This window comes from Propithecus coquereli, unplaced genomic scaffold (assembly GCF_000956105.1).
Source record: "Propithecus coquereli isolate 6110/MARCELLA unplaced genomic scaffold, Pcoq_1.0 Scaffold426, whole genome shotgun sequence".
Lineage (NCBI taxonomy): Eukaryota > Metazoa > Chordata > Mammalia > Primates > Indriidae > Propithecus > Propithecus coquereli.
Genome location: NW_012150019.1, coordinates 996,989 through 1,015,171, shown reverse-complemented (window position 1 = coordinate 1,015,171; position 18,183 = coordinate 996,989). Strand labels below are relative to the sequence as shown.

The 18,183-nt window shown below is 52.2% G+C and overlaps 2 protein-coding genes across 2 annotated transcripts in view; both read right to left on the bottom strand.

Annotated features, from left to right (window-relative positions):
- Positions 1 to 3,247: 3,247 nt before the first annotated feature.
- Positions 3,248 to 7,489, bottom strand: NEU1 (sialidase 1 (lysosomal sialidase)). Its single transcript, XM_012653687.1, has 6 exons — positions 7,247 to 7,489; positions 6,652 to 6,844; positions 5,399 to 5,661; positions 4,454 to 4,636; positions 4,078 to 4,300; positions 3,248 to 3,980 (listed from the first exon to the last, which is right to left on the bottom strand). The coding sequence occupies exons 1-6, from the start codon at positions 7,406 to 7,408 to the stop codon at positions 3,754 to 3,756; spliced, it is 1,251 nt and encodes a 416-aa protein (XP_012509141.1). The 5' UTR covers positions 7,409 to 7,489; the 3' UTR covers positions 3,248 to 3,753.
- Positions 7,490 to 7,895: 406 nt separating this feature from the next.
- SLC44A4 (solute carrier family 44, member 4) overlaps positions 7,896 to 18,183 on the bottom strand; it is a 13,137-nt gene continuing 2,849 nt past the window's right edge. Inside the window, exons 3-21 of the mRNA XM_012653641.1 lie at positions 17,830 to 17,903; positions 17,638 to 17,716; positions 16,587 to 16,686; positions 16,379 to 16,504; positions 16,118 to 16,178; positions 13,944 to 14,025; positions 13,778 to 13,861; positions 13,269 to 13,504; positions 13,065 to 13,164; positions 12,324 to 12,416; positions 11,969 to 12,071; positions 9,867 to 10,120; positions 9,684 to 9,778; positions 9,477 to 9,580; positions 9,293 to 9,366; positions 8,990 to 9,060; positions 8,792 to 8,886; positions 8,629 to 8,713; positions 7,896 to 8,032 (exon numbers count right to left, since the gene is read on the bottom strand). Coding sequence (XP_012509095.1) covers positions 7,896 to 8,032; positions 8,629 to 8,713; positions 8,792 to 8,886; positions 8,990 to 9,060; positions 9,293 to 9,366; positions 9,477 to 9,580; positions 9,684 to 9,778; positions 9,867 to 10,120; positions 11,969 to 12,071; positions 12,324 to 12,416; positions 13,065 to 13,164; positions 13,269 to 13,504; positions 13,778 to 13,861; positions 13,944 to 14,025; positions 16,118 to 16,178; positions 16,379 to 16,504; positions 16,587 to 16,686; positions 17,638 to 17,716; positions 17,830 to 17,903 — 2,053 coding nt within the window. The remainder of the gene's footprint in view (positions 8,033 to 8,628; positions 8,714 to 8,791; positions 8,887 to 8,989; positions 9,061 to 9,292; positions 9,367 to 9,476; positions 9,581 to 9,683; positions 9,779 to 9,866; positions 10,121 to 11,968; positions 12,072 to 12,323; positions 12,417 to 13,064; positions 13,165 to 13,268; positions 13,505 to 13,777; positions 13,862 to 13,943; positions 14,026 to 16,117; positions 16,179 to 16,378; positions 16,505 to 16,586; positions 16,687 to 17,637; positions 17,717 to 17,829; positions 17,904 to 18,183) is intronic.

The following is an 18,183-nucleotide window of genomic DNA, read 5'->3' as shown; positions in this document are numbered from 1 at the left end:
GTAGAGACGGGGTCTCGCTCTTGCTCAGGCTGGTTTCGAACTCCTGAGCTCAAACAATCCGCCTGCCTCGGCCTCCCAGAGTGCTAGGATTACCGGCGTGAGCCACCGTGCCTGGCCAATTTATTCATTTTTTTGAGACAAGAGACTCACTCTGTCACCCTAGCTTGAGTGCAGTGGGGCAATCATAGCTTGCTGTGGCCTTGAACTCCTGGGCTCAGGCGATCCTCCTGCTCCAGCCTTCTTTTTTTTTTATAAAATATTTTCTATTCTTCCTCCTAAGTATTCTTTCCATGGGACTGCCTCAGCCTTCTGAGTAGCTAGGAGTAGTAGAGGTGCACACCATCATGCCTGGCTAATTTTTTTTGTAGAGAGAGGGTCTCATTATGTTGCCCAGGCTATTCTTGAACTCCTAGGCTCAAGCAATCCTCCCGAGTTGGCTTTCCAAAGTGCTGAGATTACGGGTGTGAGCCACCATGCCCGGCCTTTACTTTTTTTTTAGGGCCAGGTTCTCACTGTGTTGCCCAAGCTGGAGTGCCTGATCATAGCGCACTGCAGCTTCCAACTCCTGGCTGAAGTGATCCTCCCACCTCAGCCTTCTGAGTAGTGGGGACTACAGGTGCATGCCACCACACTTGGCTAATTTTTTTATTTTTTGTTGAGACGGTGTCTTGCTATCTTGCCCAGGCTGGAGAAGGCTCTTTTTTTTTTTTTCTCCTTTATTTTTTGACATACTTTATTTTTTATTTTTTTTATTTTGTTTCATTTTCCACTGCAACAGACACGTAACATGGAGAAGGCTCTTTTTTACTGAAGAATTTTAGCTAATATATAAGGAAGAAATAATACAATTTTAATATTACCATTTTGCAACCCTTCATGAAATTACTGAATTAGTCAAAGCTTATCTGTGGGCCAGGTGCGGCGGCTCACACCTGTAATCCTAGCACTCTTAGAGACTGAGGTGGGAGGATTGCTTGAGTTCAGGAGTTCGAGACCAGCCTGAGCAAGAGCGAGACCCCGTCTCTACTAAAAATAGAAAAATTAGCCAGGTGTGGTGACATGCGCCTGTAGTCCCAGCTACTCGGAAGGCTGAGGCAGAAGGATCGCTTGAGCCCAGGAGTTTGAGGTTGCTGTGAGCTACAATGACACCACTGCACTCTACCTAGGGCAATACAGCAAGACTTTGTCTCAGAAACCGCCCCCCCAAAACCAAACCAAACAAACAAAAAAGTCATCCGTGGATGAAACTGTCAGTTGGAAGGTTGATGGAGAAAATCATGAGGGAGAGGTCAGGTTACGGTCATCTGAAGTGCTCAATCTCAACTTTACTCAGGGACAAGCAGACAGCATGTGCCGCCTGAAGGGGTGCAGTAGGAAGCACACAGCACTCATGAAGGAATCTTGCTCTTCCAAAATGGAATGTGAGTCCAATCAAAGCTTCAGAAGTTTGATAAGTGAAAGTACAAGGGATGAAGGAAAAAATTAAATGACATTGAGGAAGCAAATTGACAAATCCAGAGAGTGGAACATTCTACAGGACAAATAACTGCATAGATGTGGTTAAAAAAGAAAAAGAGGAGAGGAGGTGGACTACTGTAGATTAAGAGACTTAAGAGACCAGCTTGGGCAACATAGTGAGACACTATCTCTACAAAATATTTAAAAAATTAGCCAGGTGTGCTGGTATATGCCTGTAGTCCTAGCTGCATGGGAACCTGAGGCAGGAGGATCCCTTGAGCCCAGGAAGTCAAGGCTGCAGTGAATTATGATTGGGCCACTGCACTCTAGCCTGCGTAAGACTCTCTTCCCTCAAAAAAAAGAAGACATCAAATGCTATGTATAGATTTTCTTTGGATCCTCATTTGAACAAATCAACTATAAATAAGACATTTTTGATGAAAGTTGACTATTGACTGGATATTAGATACCAGAGTGATTGTTAATTTTTTGGGTGTACAATATCATAATAAAATGTTCATTTTAAAGATGAGATGTACACTTAATAATGTAGTTTTATGGATGTCATGATGTCTAGGATTTGCTTTAAAATATTTCAGCAAAGGAAAGGAAAAGAAAAAAGGAACAGAAGAAGCAACTGTGGCAACATCTTTTTTTTTTTTTTGAGACAGAGTCTCGCTCTGTTGCCCGAGCTAGAGTGCCATGGCGTCAGCCTAGCTCATAGCAACCTCAAACTCCTGGGCTCCAGCGATCCTCCTGCCTCAGCCTCCCAAATAGCTGGGACTACAGGCATGTGCCACCATGCCCGGCTAATTTTTTCTATATATTTTTAGTTCTCTGGCTAATTTCTATTTTTAGTAGAGACAGGGTCTTGCTCTTGCTCAGGCTGGTCTCGAACTCCTGACCTCAAGCAATCCTCCTTCCTCAGCCTCCCCAGAGTGTTAGGATTACCGGTGTGAGCCACCATGCCCGGCCTGTGGCAACATCTTGGTAACTGTTGGAACTGGATGTTGGGCACATGGGGTTCATTAAACTATTTTTGTGTGCTTTTGAAAATGTCTATAAATAAAAAAATTTAAGCATTATATTATTGATCAGAAATCCTAAATAAAATATAACAAAATAATCCCATTCTTTGACATATACTGGGATTATTTTACTTTTTCCATCAGATAGAATATTTCTTAGAGAAGCAAGTGAAAGTAAAATAAACTTCTAACTATAAATGAATGTGGCCCTCATCCCTCAGTCTTTAACTTTATCTTTTTTTTTAATTTTAGGAAGGTGAGGGGCGAGTCTTTAACTTTCTTAACATCTCATCTAGGCGGTACATTTTCTTTCCACATGGAGGAAAGTGGGGCTTTCCCACTCACCCAGGGACTGCTCACATTCTTTTCACAAGCATCTGCCTTGGGGCTATTTTCTCACATAATTTGCCACAGGAAGTGCTCACTGCCAGCCAGGGACAGGCTTCCCAACTGCATTTTACATACCTGCTCCGTGTCATGGAGGACAGTATCCTGCCCACTCCATCTTAGAAATATAAAACAGATTTTAAAATATCTTATGGCACTCCCCTCCTACTCTGTTATACCTATGAAGAGCAACCTGTTTTTCTGTGGCAAGAAGGAATGTCAAAGAGAAGAGGATTTGATTTGCCTAAGTCAGAATTTCCCAGGGAGTGAGCACACCAGCTCTCCTCCCAAAACTCATTCCCAGCCTCACAAGTGTACTGGGGAAAACAGGCATGAAGATGTGCGTTGACAGAACCACAGAGACTCCACAAATGTTCATTCTCTTTCATTAAAAACTTTAAGTCACAAACATTTTGGCTCATAAATAGTCAAGGAGCGTGGTGCTACTTCCTAACCCCAAAACCAAATATCCTGTCCTCCAAGGACTTTCACCAGCCCTGTTCAAACCAGCATCTTCCTTCAACCCCAAAGAGGAAGCTCAGCCTTCCCCAGTTCCCTGAGTTCACATTTATTAAATTCTACGGGCCCACCAGCCGGCCTACGACAGGACCAATCCATGTCCTGGGAGGGCGGAAAGGCCGGTGGCCAGACCCGCCACGTGGAAAGGAAGTGTTCTCAGGACTTCCCATGCCCAGAGGAAGCTGGGCTTTTAGTCATAACGGAAGTGATTTCCCCATCAACGGGAAGTTGAATTTATAAAATGCTGGAGCCTAAAGGAAGATGGAACTGTCTTTTAGGCACCGCTAGCATATCCTCTACAGACCCTGGTCCTGAAGGCTGTGGCTAGGCGGGCCTTCTACCCCTGTGGCAGGGGCACAGCTCAGAGTATCCCATAAACACTGATTTTGGCCACAGAGATGCTCTCTGTGTAGTGGTTCCGGCCTTTCTCATACAGGACGTAGAGCTGGGGGGCCTCCTCCTCTCCACCCATGCTGCCCTCCAGGGCTGCCAGGGACGAGTAGCCGCTGGGCCCTGGCCACAGCTGGACCTTCTCTTTCTGCCATGAGGTACCATTGCTGAAGCTCCAGCGCAGGGTCAGGTTCACTCCTGGGGAGAGCAGGAGGGTCAGGGAAGTAGGGTCTCTGCCCAGGCCTTATCTAGACACAGGGGCTCCCCCTTGTTGACCCCACTGTCAGGCACTCACGGAACTCTGGATGGGCTGGGTTGGAGAAGAAGACAATGCCGGAGCTGGTGGCTACGGCTCCTGCAGCTACCACAGGGTCCACAAGCTCAGGGTCAAAGGTCACATCACGGGTTCTTAGGGTATCACAGGCGTCATAGCTGCGGAGGACGATTCGGCAGTGGCAGTGGTAGTTGTTCTGGTTCCGGGCATTGATGACGACTGAGCCGTCTGGGAGCTCATAGGGCTGAGGGGAGAGAACAGGACCTCACAGAGGGAGCAGGTCAATGCCCAGGTCCCTGAGGGAGCAAGCCTGGGTGGCACAGAGTGGGGCAGCCAGCAGTGGATCTGGAGGACAAGGCAGGTCAAGCGGGTGGGGAACATTTCATGGACTCCTGACCTGACATTCATCAGGGTTGAAGTCTTTTTCCCGCTTGGGCTGGCCGTAGGGGATGCCTCTGACCCCAACCCCGTAGCGCCAGGAAGCACCGTGGTCATCACTGAGGAGACAGAAGACCCCATCCCGCTCCACCGTCCCATGGCCACATACGATGAGGCGGCCCTTTCTCGGCTCCCGCTGTTTCTGTGGGAAGGGGAGCTGGGTGTCAGACAAGGAGACGTGGTAGGGGCTCAGAGGCAGGGACGGGGAACCCACCACCTCCCAAGTGCAAGGACACGTCTGGTCCCCTTCAGTTCTGCCCTTGCTCCCTGAGGGTTCCAGAAGGATCCTACAAACACACATTGCTTGAATTAAGCATCTCTTTTTCAGAATAAGCTACTTTAGGACATTCAGGGTGTGCAGCTGGACACGTTGTGCACAAGGGGGTCTAGCCACACGGGTGCATGAGAGCTTAAACCTGACCTGTGCTCACTCTCCAAACTGTGCGTCTTGGTACAGGCTTGTGTCTGCCCAAAGCAAGGGGTGCCTTTTTCTACTTTGCATGAAAGTACCTAATGGACTTGCGCAGTCCCGTTGACAACCCCAAACAGGAAGCTAATGGCAAAGTTCCCTCTTCTTCCCTCTTCACCTGGTAGGGTGTTCCTCCCAAGATGTCTCTTTCTTTCTTTCTTTTTTTTATTAAAGACAGGCTCTTGCTATGTTGCCCAGGCTGGTGTGCCGTGGCTCCTGGCTTCAAGTGATTCTCCCACCTTAGCCTCCAGAGTAGCTGGGACTATAGGCGCGTGCCACCACATCTGGCAAGGATGTCCTTTTCTTTCAAGGAATCCCACCCAAGACAGAAAATCTGACTTCACAGCATCTCCCCTTGGGAAAGAGTCCATTTGGGGGCATCCCTCACACTCTCCACGAGGCAGCCCCCTTCCTCCTATCTCCCACGACAGAGACCTGAATGCCAGAGCCTGGTCCAGGGGCAAACATTTCAGTGCCAATATCCAGGGAGAGATTCCGTGGTGGGCTCCAGGAAACGCCATCATCCTTGCTCCATACCAACATGGTGGAGGACACCAGGCAGCCAGCCTTGTGAGCACAGAGGGAGTAGAAAAGAAATACCACTCCTGTCTCAATATCGCTCACCACTGCCCCCAGGTTCAGCCCGTCGGGGGTCTCCCCGTCATCTACAATGAACTCTGTAGGGGACCACGTGCTGCCTGAAAAAAGGTGAAGAAGAAGAAGAAAGCCAGTGTGAGCGTGGCGGATGTGCCCTTTCTACCACTTCCTGTTCATTTCCCATCTCCAATGCTCTGGGTTCTCTTCTGAACGAAGAAATCTTTCACCTTTTACTAAGGATTTTCCTGGCGAGGAACAGTTATGAGTTAATAACCAAATTTTTTAAGGCCTTGTTTAGGCAAGGCTAAGTTAAAAAAAAATTCCCACCTCCTGCTAGGGACCTGAGGCCTTACCATAGCCCGGCGTGCAATCAAACAGGAGCACTCCCTATACCTCTTGCCTGGTTTTATATTGCTCCATTGCATTTATCACCTTCCAACACAAAAAATAAATTTACTTATTTATTATGCCTATTTGCCTCCTCCCAACAGAATATAAGTCCTGCAAGGGCAGAGATTTTGGTCTGTTTTTTTAAATGGCTCATAGAATCTAGAAGATCAATGTCTTGTATATAGTAGGAACTCAATAAATGCTTGCTAGGCTGGGCGTGGTGGCTCATGCCTGTAATCTTAGCACTCTGGGAGGCCAAGGTGGGAGGATCACTTGAGCTCAGGAGTTTGAGACGAGCTCTGAGCAAGAGCGAGACCTCGTCTCTACTAAAAAAAGAAAAATTAGCCGAGTGTAGTGGTGCATGCCTGTAGTCCCAGCTTCTAGAGAGGATGGGGCAGGAGGATCGCTTGAGCCCAGGAGTTTGAGGTTGCTGTGAGCTAGGCTGACACCACAGCATGCTAGCCCAGGCAACAGAGCAAAATTCTGTCTCAAAAAAAAAAAAAAAAAATGCTTGCTGAATGAATGTTTAACAACTCCTTGGTGACCCCAATTTCCAGATCACTGCAGTAGACACTTTCCCTCCTTAGGTTCCCCCTACCTTTCAGGGACCCAGGTGTCCAGTCCTCCAAGTTCCCCTATCCTCAGGGCCCTTGGGCCCCTCCAACTCCCCACCCATCCAACCCAGCACGGCATCTTTATACCTTGGTCCATGGACCTCCGTAGGGCGATGAACTTGGCCCCTTTATCAGATGAAGACATTTTTCTGGCCTCAGCAAAGGCAAGGAGAGTGCCCTGAGGAGTGGTTGTGATGAGCGGGATGCGGAAGGTGTCCACTGAGCCGATCTGTCTCCCGCTTACCCACAGCAGTTGCTCCATGGTCACCAGTGGCTGCACCTGTCACGGGAGGAGACACGGACAAACCTGTCTTGGGGTTGTAGGATGATATCCACTTGAACTCAGGTACGGATGGCAGAGGGAGGGTAATGGGGATCCTGAGCAGGGGCTGGGGTCCTAGAAGAGTTTGGAGCCAAGCTGGCAGCTCAGAGCGGGGGAGGGGCTACGAGAGGAGAAGAAGCCCTCAGGGAGGGAAGGGGACCCCAAAGGAGGATGGGGCTCGAACGGTGAAGGTGGGAGGCCCGGAGAGGGAGAGAGGCTGGGAGTGGATGGAGGGAGCTGGGTCTGGAAGAAGGGAGAGCGACCTGCGCGGAGAGCGGCTCAGTCGTCCGCGTCCCGGGGGGCACTGGGCTTGGACTACCCGCGCGGTTCGGGGTTGGGGCTATGCGGGAGGTGACTCACGAGACCGAAGTCGTCCTTAGCCCTCGTCCGGAATTCTGCCGGAGACAACAGCAGCAGGAAGACCGCGGCTAACGCCTGAACCGCACAGCGTCCCCAGAAGCCCAGCATCCGCGGTCCCCGGGGTTTGCGCAGGAGCGCTGTGCCGGGTCGCTCCCCCGTCATCTCTCCCCTCAGCCCGGGCCGCTAGACTACACACCGTGGGAGTCGGTCAGCTGACCCGGACCCTTTAAAGCGGAGATTCACGCTTCAATACGCCCCTGTTCCTCCCCGCCGCGCTGCCGCGACTCTGATTGGTCCTCGAGCGTTCCGCCTTCCCCACGTGGTAGCGCAGCGCCCCGGAGCTCGCCCTCCCATTGGCTCGCAGCGCGTGACCTGGGCGGGAAGCGACCTGGCCTGGTTGAGGACGGAGCCGGCGACAACAGTGTGACCTTTTTGATTGGCCGCGGCTCCGGGACGCGTCACAGGGGCGGGGCCGACTTTAAAGAGCCCGGCGGGGTAAGGAAAGGCCGCAGGTCGCGGTGTAGGAAATGATAGTCACAGACTTATTGAGAAAACGAAATATCAATCTTTAATAAAATACTTTTACTACAAAATTGGGATCTGTAGGGAAATAAGGCTGGGTGGCTGCACAGGCGGGTGCAGTCCTGGATCAGGGCCGGACCTCTCTCTCCTTCCCCTTCTTGTTGCCCTGGGGCGTCTCGTTCTTCTTGCCCAGAATCTTCAGGAGGGCCTTGGACATGTAGTAGGGCCGGTCCAGGGAGCCGTCGTTCCGCTCCAGGTCTTCCACTGGGCCGCCACATAGACCGGTTAGAGCGACCCTCGGGCCACCCCACTCCCGGGGAACTCCGGACTGGAGGCCAGCTGCGGGGCTGCACCGCCAGCACCCGCGGATTTTTTTCCCGGGCAGGTTTTGTAACCTACTGGGCAGGTTATGTAACCTCAGTTGCCTCATGTAAAGTGGGGTCGGTAATACTATATTTCAGGGTGACAAGGTTCAACGGAAAAAAATGCATGTTAATTGCTCAGGCAGAGCCTGACACTTAGCAAGCCCTGAATGGAGGTACGTGGTAGGGTAAGAAAATACCCTCTCACTACAGCCACCTGCTGGGAAGTCTCTCTCGCTGCTAACTTCTACCCTCGATCTCCTAGGGGAAGATAGCAGGGGCCTCTCCCCAGGACTGCTCCTTCCTGGGAGAGCCCACCAGCCTGAGGGCCCACTCACTCCTTTCTTTTCCAGTCCCTGGCTTTAGGATGTCACAAGGGGCATCCTCTGGCTCTTTTAGCTCACAAAGTCGCTGCTTCTAGAAGCACTTAATCTCCAGAAAAGCCTGAACAGTCGGATACCTTGAGGTTGGGGGGAGGTGGCTGGGGGTGTCACTCACAGAAACAGAGGAAGAGCGTATCCACACACATGCCGAAAACGCTGAAGAAGCCACTGGCGATGACATAGGCGCCCAGGATGGAGGTCTGGAAGACACAAGGCCTGTTGGGGCTGCTGGGTTCCTTTGGGGTGTTGGGGGTGAGGCAGAGAGGGGAGTCACTCACCATGATGGGCAGCCAGTAATAGTTGAGGTGGGGGTTCTCAAAGCCTTCACCCAGCCCCTGGATGCGACCGGAGAAAAAGAAGAAGGACAGGACCCCTATGGGAGAGTTGTGGAGGTCAGGGTGGCTCCTCTGAGGCCACTTCTTTGGCTGTCCAGCACCTCTACCCTGTGCCCCTGCAGCCCCTGGCTCGGCTCTTACCGACACCTCCAACCACCAGCAGCTTCCCAAAGAACAGCATCAGGTCTGTGACTTTATCCAGGACGACCACCCTGTACCGGAAGTTAGGGCAGGCTGGAGGTGAGAGGCCTGGCAGGGCTGGGAGCACAAGTGGCTACATAATTGTGGGGACCCGTGCAAAATGAAAACTGTTCACATTTCAAGATGGCGACAGCGGAGCATTAAACCAAGTGTGGGGTCCTTCTGAGCACAGTGTGCGCATGAAGCCAGCCTCGGGTGGAAGATCTGAGGAGGGAGCCACACGGGGGTGGGGGACAGCCTAACCTGATAATGTTCCGCATGAGCAGCATGAAGGCATTTTTGGCTGAGACACAGAAATTCTTCCCGTAGATGGCGATCTGAGGGAGGCAGGGAGGTCAGAGTTACCGGTGGTGAGCTTGCCTGGATCAGGATGGGGGGCTTGGGCCAACGGACACTGCAGCAAGGGGTTGCGCGCAGTGTGGCTCACCATGATGTACGCATTGCGGTTCAGGAACTTGATAAACTTTTCCAGGCACCAGAGGCAGCACTTGAAGCAGCACATGATGCAGCGGGCTATAGGGTTCTGCACTCCTGGGCACAAGGAAAGCTCATATTTGGTCACTGGTTCTGATGGCCCCTCACCAAGGATCCAGTTACTCAGCCTGGCCTTCGCAGCTCCTGGCTCCCAGCTCACCTCTCAACTTGTGGTCAATGTACTCCAAGATGACCCGGGCTATCTGCACAAGGGTCAGGATGAGGGCTCCAAATGCCAGCGACCCGGTGTGGTAACTGCAGAGGGAGTTAGATAGTCAGGGGGAGCCTCAGGACCGCTGGGACCCCCGTGCTTATAATTCCCAGGCCCCTGTCCCGGGCTTACCGGAGTGTGCGGATGAAGGCAGAGCTCAGGGGGAAGGTGGGGATGTCCCTGGGCTTGTGGAAGGCCCAGTAGAAGGAGGCGAAGGCCCCTGCTAGGACGCATTGGCCCAGGGCCAGTACCCAGTTAAGGGTCCAGAAGAGCCCCAGGACCCCATAGATTTGTAGGTTGAAGATAGAACGTTGTACTAGGCCTGTGGACAGGTAGCCCTGGAAGACGCACATCAGCCCTGGGCACGAGGAGTTCACTGGCTCGGCCTGGGTGAGGGAGAGGGTAAGCTCAGGCCCAGCCTTGAGAGACCTCAGCCTGGAGCCCTGGCCTCCTCCCTTTCCCACCTAGCTCCTGCCCCTCTAGAGCAGAGGCGGGTAACAGCCTCCCTGAGCTGGGGGAGCCCATTCCTTCCAGGAGTTCCATCTCTAGGCTGAAACTGGGTTCAGTCTGCCTATTGTGTGAATGTCATTAGCTCCCTCCAGTCTCCCCATGATGAGAGCTCCCAGGCTGTGTGGGCCCCGCCTTCATGGTGTTCACGGTGGGCATGAAGGCGGCATGACCTTCTCTGTACACTCACTCAGCAATCCCCTCCTAGAGCAGCCTCTGCGACTTCTACCAAAACCCTTTCCAGCAAATTGAACAGACTGGGTATTTGATGACATTAAGGAATTAGTGTTAATTTTCTTGGGTGTGATAATGGTATAGTGGTTATGCTTCTTAAAAGGTTCTTATCTGTTGAGATCCATCCTGATGTACTTACTGGTGAAATGGCATGATATCCAGAATTTGCCTTAAAAAACTTGAGAAAAAGAATTTATAGGTGGAGGGTAGGGAGATAGATGAAATAAGAGTGGCAGAAAGTTGAGGGAATCTGAGTACAGGGACTCACTGTACAATCAGTCTACTTTTGCATGTGTTCATAATAAAAGTAAAACCACAAAAATAAAAAACAACTCTTTCTAGCAAATGTGACCCCCCAAATCCTGATTATTTCTGAAAGTGAGTCTATGTTTGAAATTTTATAATAAAAAATGGCCGGACGTGGTGGCTCACGCCTGTAATCCTAGCACTCTGGGAGGCCGAGGCAGGAGGATAGCTTGAGCTCAGGAGTTTGAGACCAGCCTGAGCAAGAGTGAGACCCTGTCTCCACTAAAAATAGAAAAGATTAGCTGGGCATGGTGGTGCATGGCTGTAGTTCCCGCTACTTGGGAGACTGAGGTAGGAGGATCCCTCGAGCGCAGGAGTTTGAGGTTGCTGTGAGCGACACAGCGAGACTTCGTCTCAAAAAAAAAAAAAAAAAAAACAAACATGTTCCACACTCTGTATGTAATTGCGGGTTTGCCACAGTCTTCTCTGCTAGATTGGGAGCAAGCTGAAAACAAGAACCATGTTGTCATTTTGGTCTGTGCATACCCAGTGCCTGGCATAGTGGCTCCTCCATAAATGGAAATGAGCGTCCCTCTTTTTATAGGGCACAGCCCATGGCCCCAGGTCAGATGAAGTGACGCCATGACAGCTTTGAGGACAGTGAATTCCCAGCAGTCCAGTGCCGCTCCTTGGAAACCTCTCAGGGGAGTTTGGGAAGCGGTTTCTCTCAGGCCCCCCCAGGGAGTCCCACCTCGCTGCTGCCTCCCACACTGTGTTCCAAGGGAGGAAGAATGAACAAAACAAACAACTCGACTAGTTATGGAGCTCTTATCAGGTGCCAGGCATTGTACTAAGCACATTATGTGCCCAGTAATTAAACCTTCCCAGCCTTTTATGATTATCTCCATTCCGTGGCAGCAGGCCGAGGCTCAGAGGGTGGGCGGTCCTGAAGGCAGAGAAATGTCCAGGTATCCAGGCCTGGCCCTGCCTTCAGGCACAGCATGCCATCTCTCCCAGCCTCAGTTTCCCTCCCTACATACGGCGCAGCTCAGCAGGAGGAGTACTAGGTCTGGAGTCGGGACTGGCTACTTCCAGCTCTGCTGGGAGTCAGGAGTGTGACCTCGAGTGAGCCCTTTGCCCTCTCTGGCCTCAGTCTCCTCTGCACAATGAGGGATTTGGACGAATTGGTCCCCAAGGTCCCCTCAGCCATATTGGTGGCTCCTCCATTGTCACCCCCTTCCTCTCACCATGGGGTCACATGACGTATTCACTAGTACTATCTCACAGCTGGGCAAGCTGGCGTTGGGTGCCCAGAAGATGTACTGGGGTTGCCCCGATGTGGCCAGGTACCCAGAGGGGAGTCAAGGAAAGCAAGGTCACTTGGGGTCTCCACAAGCTGCTCCTCGGGGACCTGAGGTGCTTGTGCAGGTTGTTCCCTGCACAAAGGGAGCTGAAGTTCAGCCTGTGCTCACCCTTTCTGTGTCTGCACGGAGAAAGGGGCGCCCTCTTGCAATGACACTAAGGCACTATGTGGACAAGAATTGCCTCGTTCCCCCACCCCCCAGGACTCCAGGAGGGGCTGGCTGTGTGGGCAAAGGATACAGAGCAGTCACGGCCCAGTAGGCAATGCAGATGAGCAGGAGGACAAAGGTGACCAGTGGGTAGAACATGGTAGACATCATCTGTCCCACAGCCCTGCAGGGAGACAAGCAAGGTGTTCACCGGGATGGCCCTGGCTATCCATCTTCTCAAGGGGCTGACCCTGGCAAGGGCCCCACCTCAGCCCTCGCCAGGGCCTGCCCCACTGCCCCAGGCCTCAGGCTGGGAGCAACTGGGGCAGGGACTTTGTCTTTCGTACCTGTGTCCCCAGGCCCCAGGGTCTCAGGGCTGGGCACACAGTAGGTGCTCACCAAACGAACTGAACTGAATAAATCAGGCTCAAGTGTCCCTTAGAGGAAACTAGAGTCACAGAGAAGCCACCTGGGGCAGCTTTAGGGGGAGTAATGGAAGAGAGCCCCAAAGTGTGATCTCTTGCCACATCAGGCAGTTCCTGGCTGACAGCAAGCTGCCGCTTCTCCTCTCTGCCTGGATTCCCCGCCGTCCCCCAACTCCACCACCACTCCTGCCCTGGCACGTGGCAGACCCCAACTCATTTAATCCTCACGCAACCCTGTATTATTAACCCCATTTTGTAGATGGAGAAACTGAGGCTCAGAGAAGCTAAGTCATACAGCAGTGTTAACCACTGTACTTCTATTCTGGGGCTCCCTGCCACCTCCCTAGCACCCCGATCCTGGGCCCGCACTGCCCTCAGCCCCAACTCCTTCCCAGAGAGGCCCTAACTTGCTGGCCTCCGTGAGGAGGGCAATTGCGATGCGAATCCGCTGCCGCAGGAAGACGAGCATCAGGAGCAGGATGCCCTCAAGCACAGCCAACAGGATCACTGCAGGGGACAGGGGCAGAGGGGCCTGGGTCAGGGCCAGGGCCAGGCATGGCCCAGGGAAGTCCTTGAGTGGCTGGTATCTTGGGGGTGGGCAGGGCACTCACAGGCGGCCAGCCAGGTCTCCTGCACGCTGCTGTAGGCACTGAGGTTGATGGTGAAGCCCAGCTGGGAGATGGAGGCACCCCTGTCCCGCAGTACTTGGTATTCCTCCCAGCAGTGGTAGATGCCATACGCCAGCACGCCCAGCACCCCTAGGATCAGCACCAGCACCAGGGGCCCGGCCACCAGGCGCAGGAGCAGGATAAATAGCAGGCTCAGGACCAGAGCCACACCTAGGGCACTGTAGGCAGGTGAGAAAGGAGAGGGTCACCTCTGGTCCCCCAAATCTTTCCACTTTCAGAGGTCCTCAAATGCCTTTCCTCATACCATCCAATGTCCTCAGATTAGACCCCCTTTCCTTTATAAATCCGGTAGGGCTTAGGGGTCCATTCTGAGCGCTGGCTCCTCCTCCTCTGCCCAAAGCGTCTGCTTCAGACACTGGGCTAGAGGGTAGAGGGGATCAGGGAGGGGAGCAGGCAAGGACAAGAGAGTAGGGGGAAATCTGGCGACTCACACAAGAATCCAATACCAGGAATGGGCAAAATCTTCAAAGATCTTAACACTGATATCTCGGACATTGAGGCTGTCAATAAGACCACTGTTGAGGAGAGACAGAGTCAGATGGTGCTGTGGGTGGGGAGGGCTGTAGGACAGCAATGCGGGGGGAAGGAGATGCCTACCTGATGCCCTGAGAGATGTTGCCGGTAATCCCTGGGAGTTCGGGTGTGGTAGCATTGGACCATGGAAAGCAACGCCCCAGAGCTGGAGGGGAGAACCCAGATGCTAGGTGAGAGGGCCAGGGCTTCGCCTGGAAGGTCTCTGGCCCCCCTCCCAGTCCACAGGGCCCTCAGGGGAAGGAGTGATGGACTCTGCTCCCCCAGCAGCTGCTCTGGATCCCAGGGCCAAACAGGAGCTCCTGCTCTGCGGGGGCCCGCGCATGCTCATCTCCCTTCTCTGGGCTGCCTTGCTTCAGACCCTCCTGCCCTCTGGCCTCGCCTCGTACAACACCTTGCCACCCTTCAATCTGCCCTATGCCTGAACGCCAGGGAGGCCACGGCACAGCACGGGCCTCGTCGTCCCAGGGCTCTAGGTCCCTGTGCTGCTCAGACATCTCCATTCTCTACCCTGGAGACAGTGTCCGTGTTCCTGTCGGAGTCCGGCGCTCTTTCCTGTCATCGCTATACCGTCTCTTGCTGCGCCCCTCTCTCAGCGGCCTGTCCTCCAGAAGCCCCTCCGGCACTCCTATTCAGTTCTAGCTCCATCTCACCTCCTCCAGGAAGCCTTCTCACCCATCCCTATCTCCTGTGGCACCTGTTGTGTGCCCACAAAGCCGTTCATGTGGCCATCCTCACAGCAACTTCACCAGGCAGGCTTGCTTGTCATTTACATTCTAAACATGAGCAAACAAGGCTCAGAGAGGTTGAACAATTGGCCCAAGACCACACTGCTAGAAAGTGCTAGAATTTAAATCCAGCTCCACTTGACTTTGGAGCATGCACTTGAGATATATCCTATTGTACTCACATTGAGAACTGGACATCTTTTCTCATGCTATAATTTTTAAAAAAACCTTTTCTATTAAAAAATGACATTTGCTGCTAGAAAGAAGAGCATTAGCCTGAGCAACAGCAAGACTCCGTCTTTACTAAAAATAGAAAAATTAGCCAGGTGTGGTGGTGTGCGCCTGTAGTCCCAGCTACTCGGGAGGCTGAGTCAGGAGGATCACTTGAGCCTGGGAGTTGGAGGTTGCAGTGAGTTGTGATCATGTCACTGCACTCCAGCCTGGGTATCAGAGCAAGGCCCTGTCTCAAAGAAAAAAAGAAGAAAAGCAAAGCAAAAAAGAAAAAAAAAAAGAGAGAACATACAAGGCTGGGTGTGGTGGCTCACACCTGTATTCCTAGCACTTTCGGAGGCCAAGGTGGGAGGATCGCTAGAGGCCAGGATTTAAGAGACCAGCCTGGGCAATAGCAAGACCCAGTTTCTACAAAAGATAAAAATTAGCCAGATGTGGTGATATGTGCCTGTAATCCCACAGGAGAATCACTTGAGTCCAAGAGTTTGAGGTTGCAGTGAGCTATGATGATGCCACAGCACTCTAGCCCAGGCAACAGAGTGAGACCCTGTCTCAAAAAAAAGGAAGGCAGGACGGAAGGAAATTAAAAAAAAAGGTCATCTGCAATCCCACCACTCAGCCACATTAACATAACATTTAGATAAATATCCTTCTAGTCTTTTCCCTATGCACATATAAAAAGATGTGTGTATAGATTCACCCACGTATGTTTCCATGGGATTCTCATGCAGTCCGTTTGTGAACATGCCTGATCTTTCCACCTAGAACATAGCTCAAGCAGGGAGCAGTTTGCATCTTCTCTGCCACTGTTTCTAGCACCTGGCACGTAGCAGGAACCCGAAAAGCATTGATGATCTGACTACAGGATCGTGCCGCAGAGAGAGAAATAAGGACTTGCTGCTAATTCCCATTTTGCCATCAACAAACTGTGTGACTTTACTTTCTCGTTTTTTTTTTTTTTTGAGACAGAGTCTCACTCTGTTGCCTGGGCTAGAGTACCATGGCATCAGCCTAGTTCACAGCAACCTCAGACTCCTGGGCTCCAGCGATCCTCCTGCCTCAGCCTCCCGAGTAGCTGGGACTACAGGCATGCGCCACCATGCCCAGCTAATTTTTTTCTATATATTTTTAGTTGTCCAGCTAATTTCTTTCTATTTTTTTTAGTAGAGACAGGGTCTCGCTCTTGCTCAGGCTGGATACTTTCTCTGGGTCTGGTTTCCTCATTTGGGCCATGAAAATATTGGAGTAGATGCTGTCTAAGGAAGGAATCTGTGCTCTTACCTGGAGTAGAGGGGAGGAGGAAACTGGGGCAGAGTTCCTGTTTCAGGCTTTCAGACACTTGCTGTGATGTGTGGGAGGACAGACAGACACACAGACACAGAGTAGGATGAAGTGGGTCCCCTCATTACCACCACCACCGCGGGGCTCAGCCTGTCCCACCCTCCCCAGGACAGCCAATCTGGTGATCATCTATCCAACTTCCCCTTTCGCTCCATTATGGGCCCTCCTGGGTGACAGGGATGGCGTTGGGGCAATGCTCACCATGTCCCAGGGCACCCCTGGCAGACAGAAGTTCCCGATTTGAGTATAGAAGACCTCCCCAACTGTTTGTGACAACTGGTTCTCTCCCACAGTCCATGAGGCCTTTGGGCAGGAGGACACACACACCTAGGGGCAGAGAGTGTGCTAAGGGGCTGATACCTGAGACCCTGGGGGAAATCTGGGGCAGAGGCAGGTCCCAGGCCCTGACCTGAGGCGTGGCGCACTGTAGACCATTCTCAGCAGCTGTGATGATGTTGGTTTCCAGGATGCAGCTGAAGATGTTGAAGTACAGGAGATATGGTTTATCTCTGCAGGAGGGGAGGAAGCACATGCATCAGGGCCTGGCCAGGTGTTGGGGGAGAAGAGGTTCTACTAGGGTGGTCCCCAAGACTGCAGTGGGCCCAGCACGGCTCAGACAAGTCACACCAAGCTCCTGGCCCTATCTCAGCTGGCAAGGTAGGGGAGACACTGGGAAGATTTTTCAGAGTAATTCAGCATTGCAACAGCTAACAAATGACTAAGAGTATGAACTTTGGAGCCACATACCTCTTACCAGTTTTCTGACCTTGAGCAAGGAAGAATTCCGTCATGTGTAGAACACTAATAGTACTACCTCATAAGGTTTATTTATTTATTTATTTTTGTGTAGACGGGGGTCTCACTCTTGCTCAGGCTGGTCTCGAACTCCTGAGCTCAAGCGATCCTCCCGCCTCAGCCTCCCAGAGTGTTAGGATTACAGGTGTGAGCCACCGTGAGGCCATCGTGCCTGGCCTCCTCATAAGGTTTAAATGAGTTTGTGTGTGTAAAATACACTGCCTGCCTGGAGTAAATGCTATATAAATGTTAGAGGTTTCATTATTTATTGAACATTTCCTGCATGTGAGGACTGATGGAATCATTTCTGGAATCATCCTTGAGTTGCAGACAAGGAAATCAAAGCTCAAAGAAGTTGAGTAACTTGCCCAGGGCCACACAACCAAAACTTGGTCCATTTGGGGATCCAAACACCAATCTCTGAACCCTAAAATCCATGCACATAACATGATTCTGCACTGCCTCCCGCTTCTGGGGGCACTCAGGAGCTAACTGTCCAGTCTGGTCTGGAGTGGTCCGATTCAGGCAGGCCGAGGGTGGGGTGGGAACAATAGGGAAGGGATGTGGAAGAACATGGCCAGGTCTGCAGCTTGATTTGGGGGATATCTCTTGGCCATCCCCACCTCACCTCCCTCCTATGCACCTCTTCTTGCTTTCGTACTCACTTGTTCTGCCCTATCCCACAGTAGGCCCCGGTAGAGTTCCTGGGGTAGAGGACTTGCCGGGGGTCTCCATACAGCCAGGCTGGAGACAGAGACACACAGATGGCTCACTGGAGCGAGCAGCCGTGGGTGTCCTACCTCCCTGGGTTACTGCCCCTCACCCACCGCCCTGGTGCCGAGCAGCTGGAAACTCACCCACGATCCCCACCACGATGTAGCCCAAAATGAAGAGCAGGAAGAGGATGCAGCAGATGACATCTGTGCAGCCCCTGGGAGAGAAATGAGAATTAGAGCTTGGGGAGCCTTTGGAGAACAGATGCAGGAGTGTGGTTTGCGTGGGTCACAGGTTGGAGAATTGGGGGATGCTGGAGAGTGGGCATCAGTAGGTTTTTGTTTTTGTTTTTTCTGAGATAGAATCTCACTCTGTTGCCCGGGCTAGAGTGCCCTGGCGTCAGCCTCGCTCACAGTAACCTCACACTCCTGGGCTCAAGTGATCCTCCTGCTTCAGCCTCCCGAGTAGCTGGGACTACAGGCGTGTGCCACCATGCC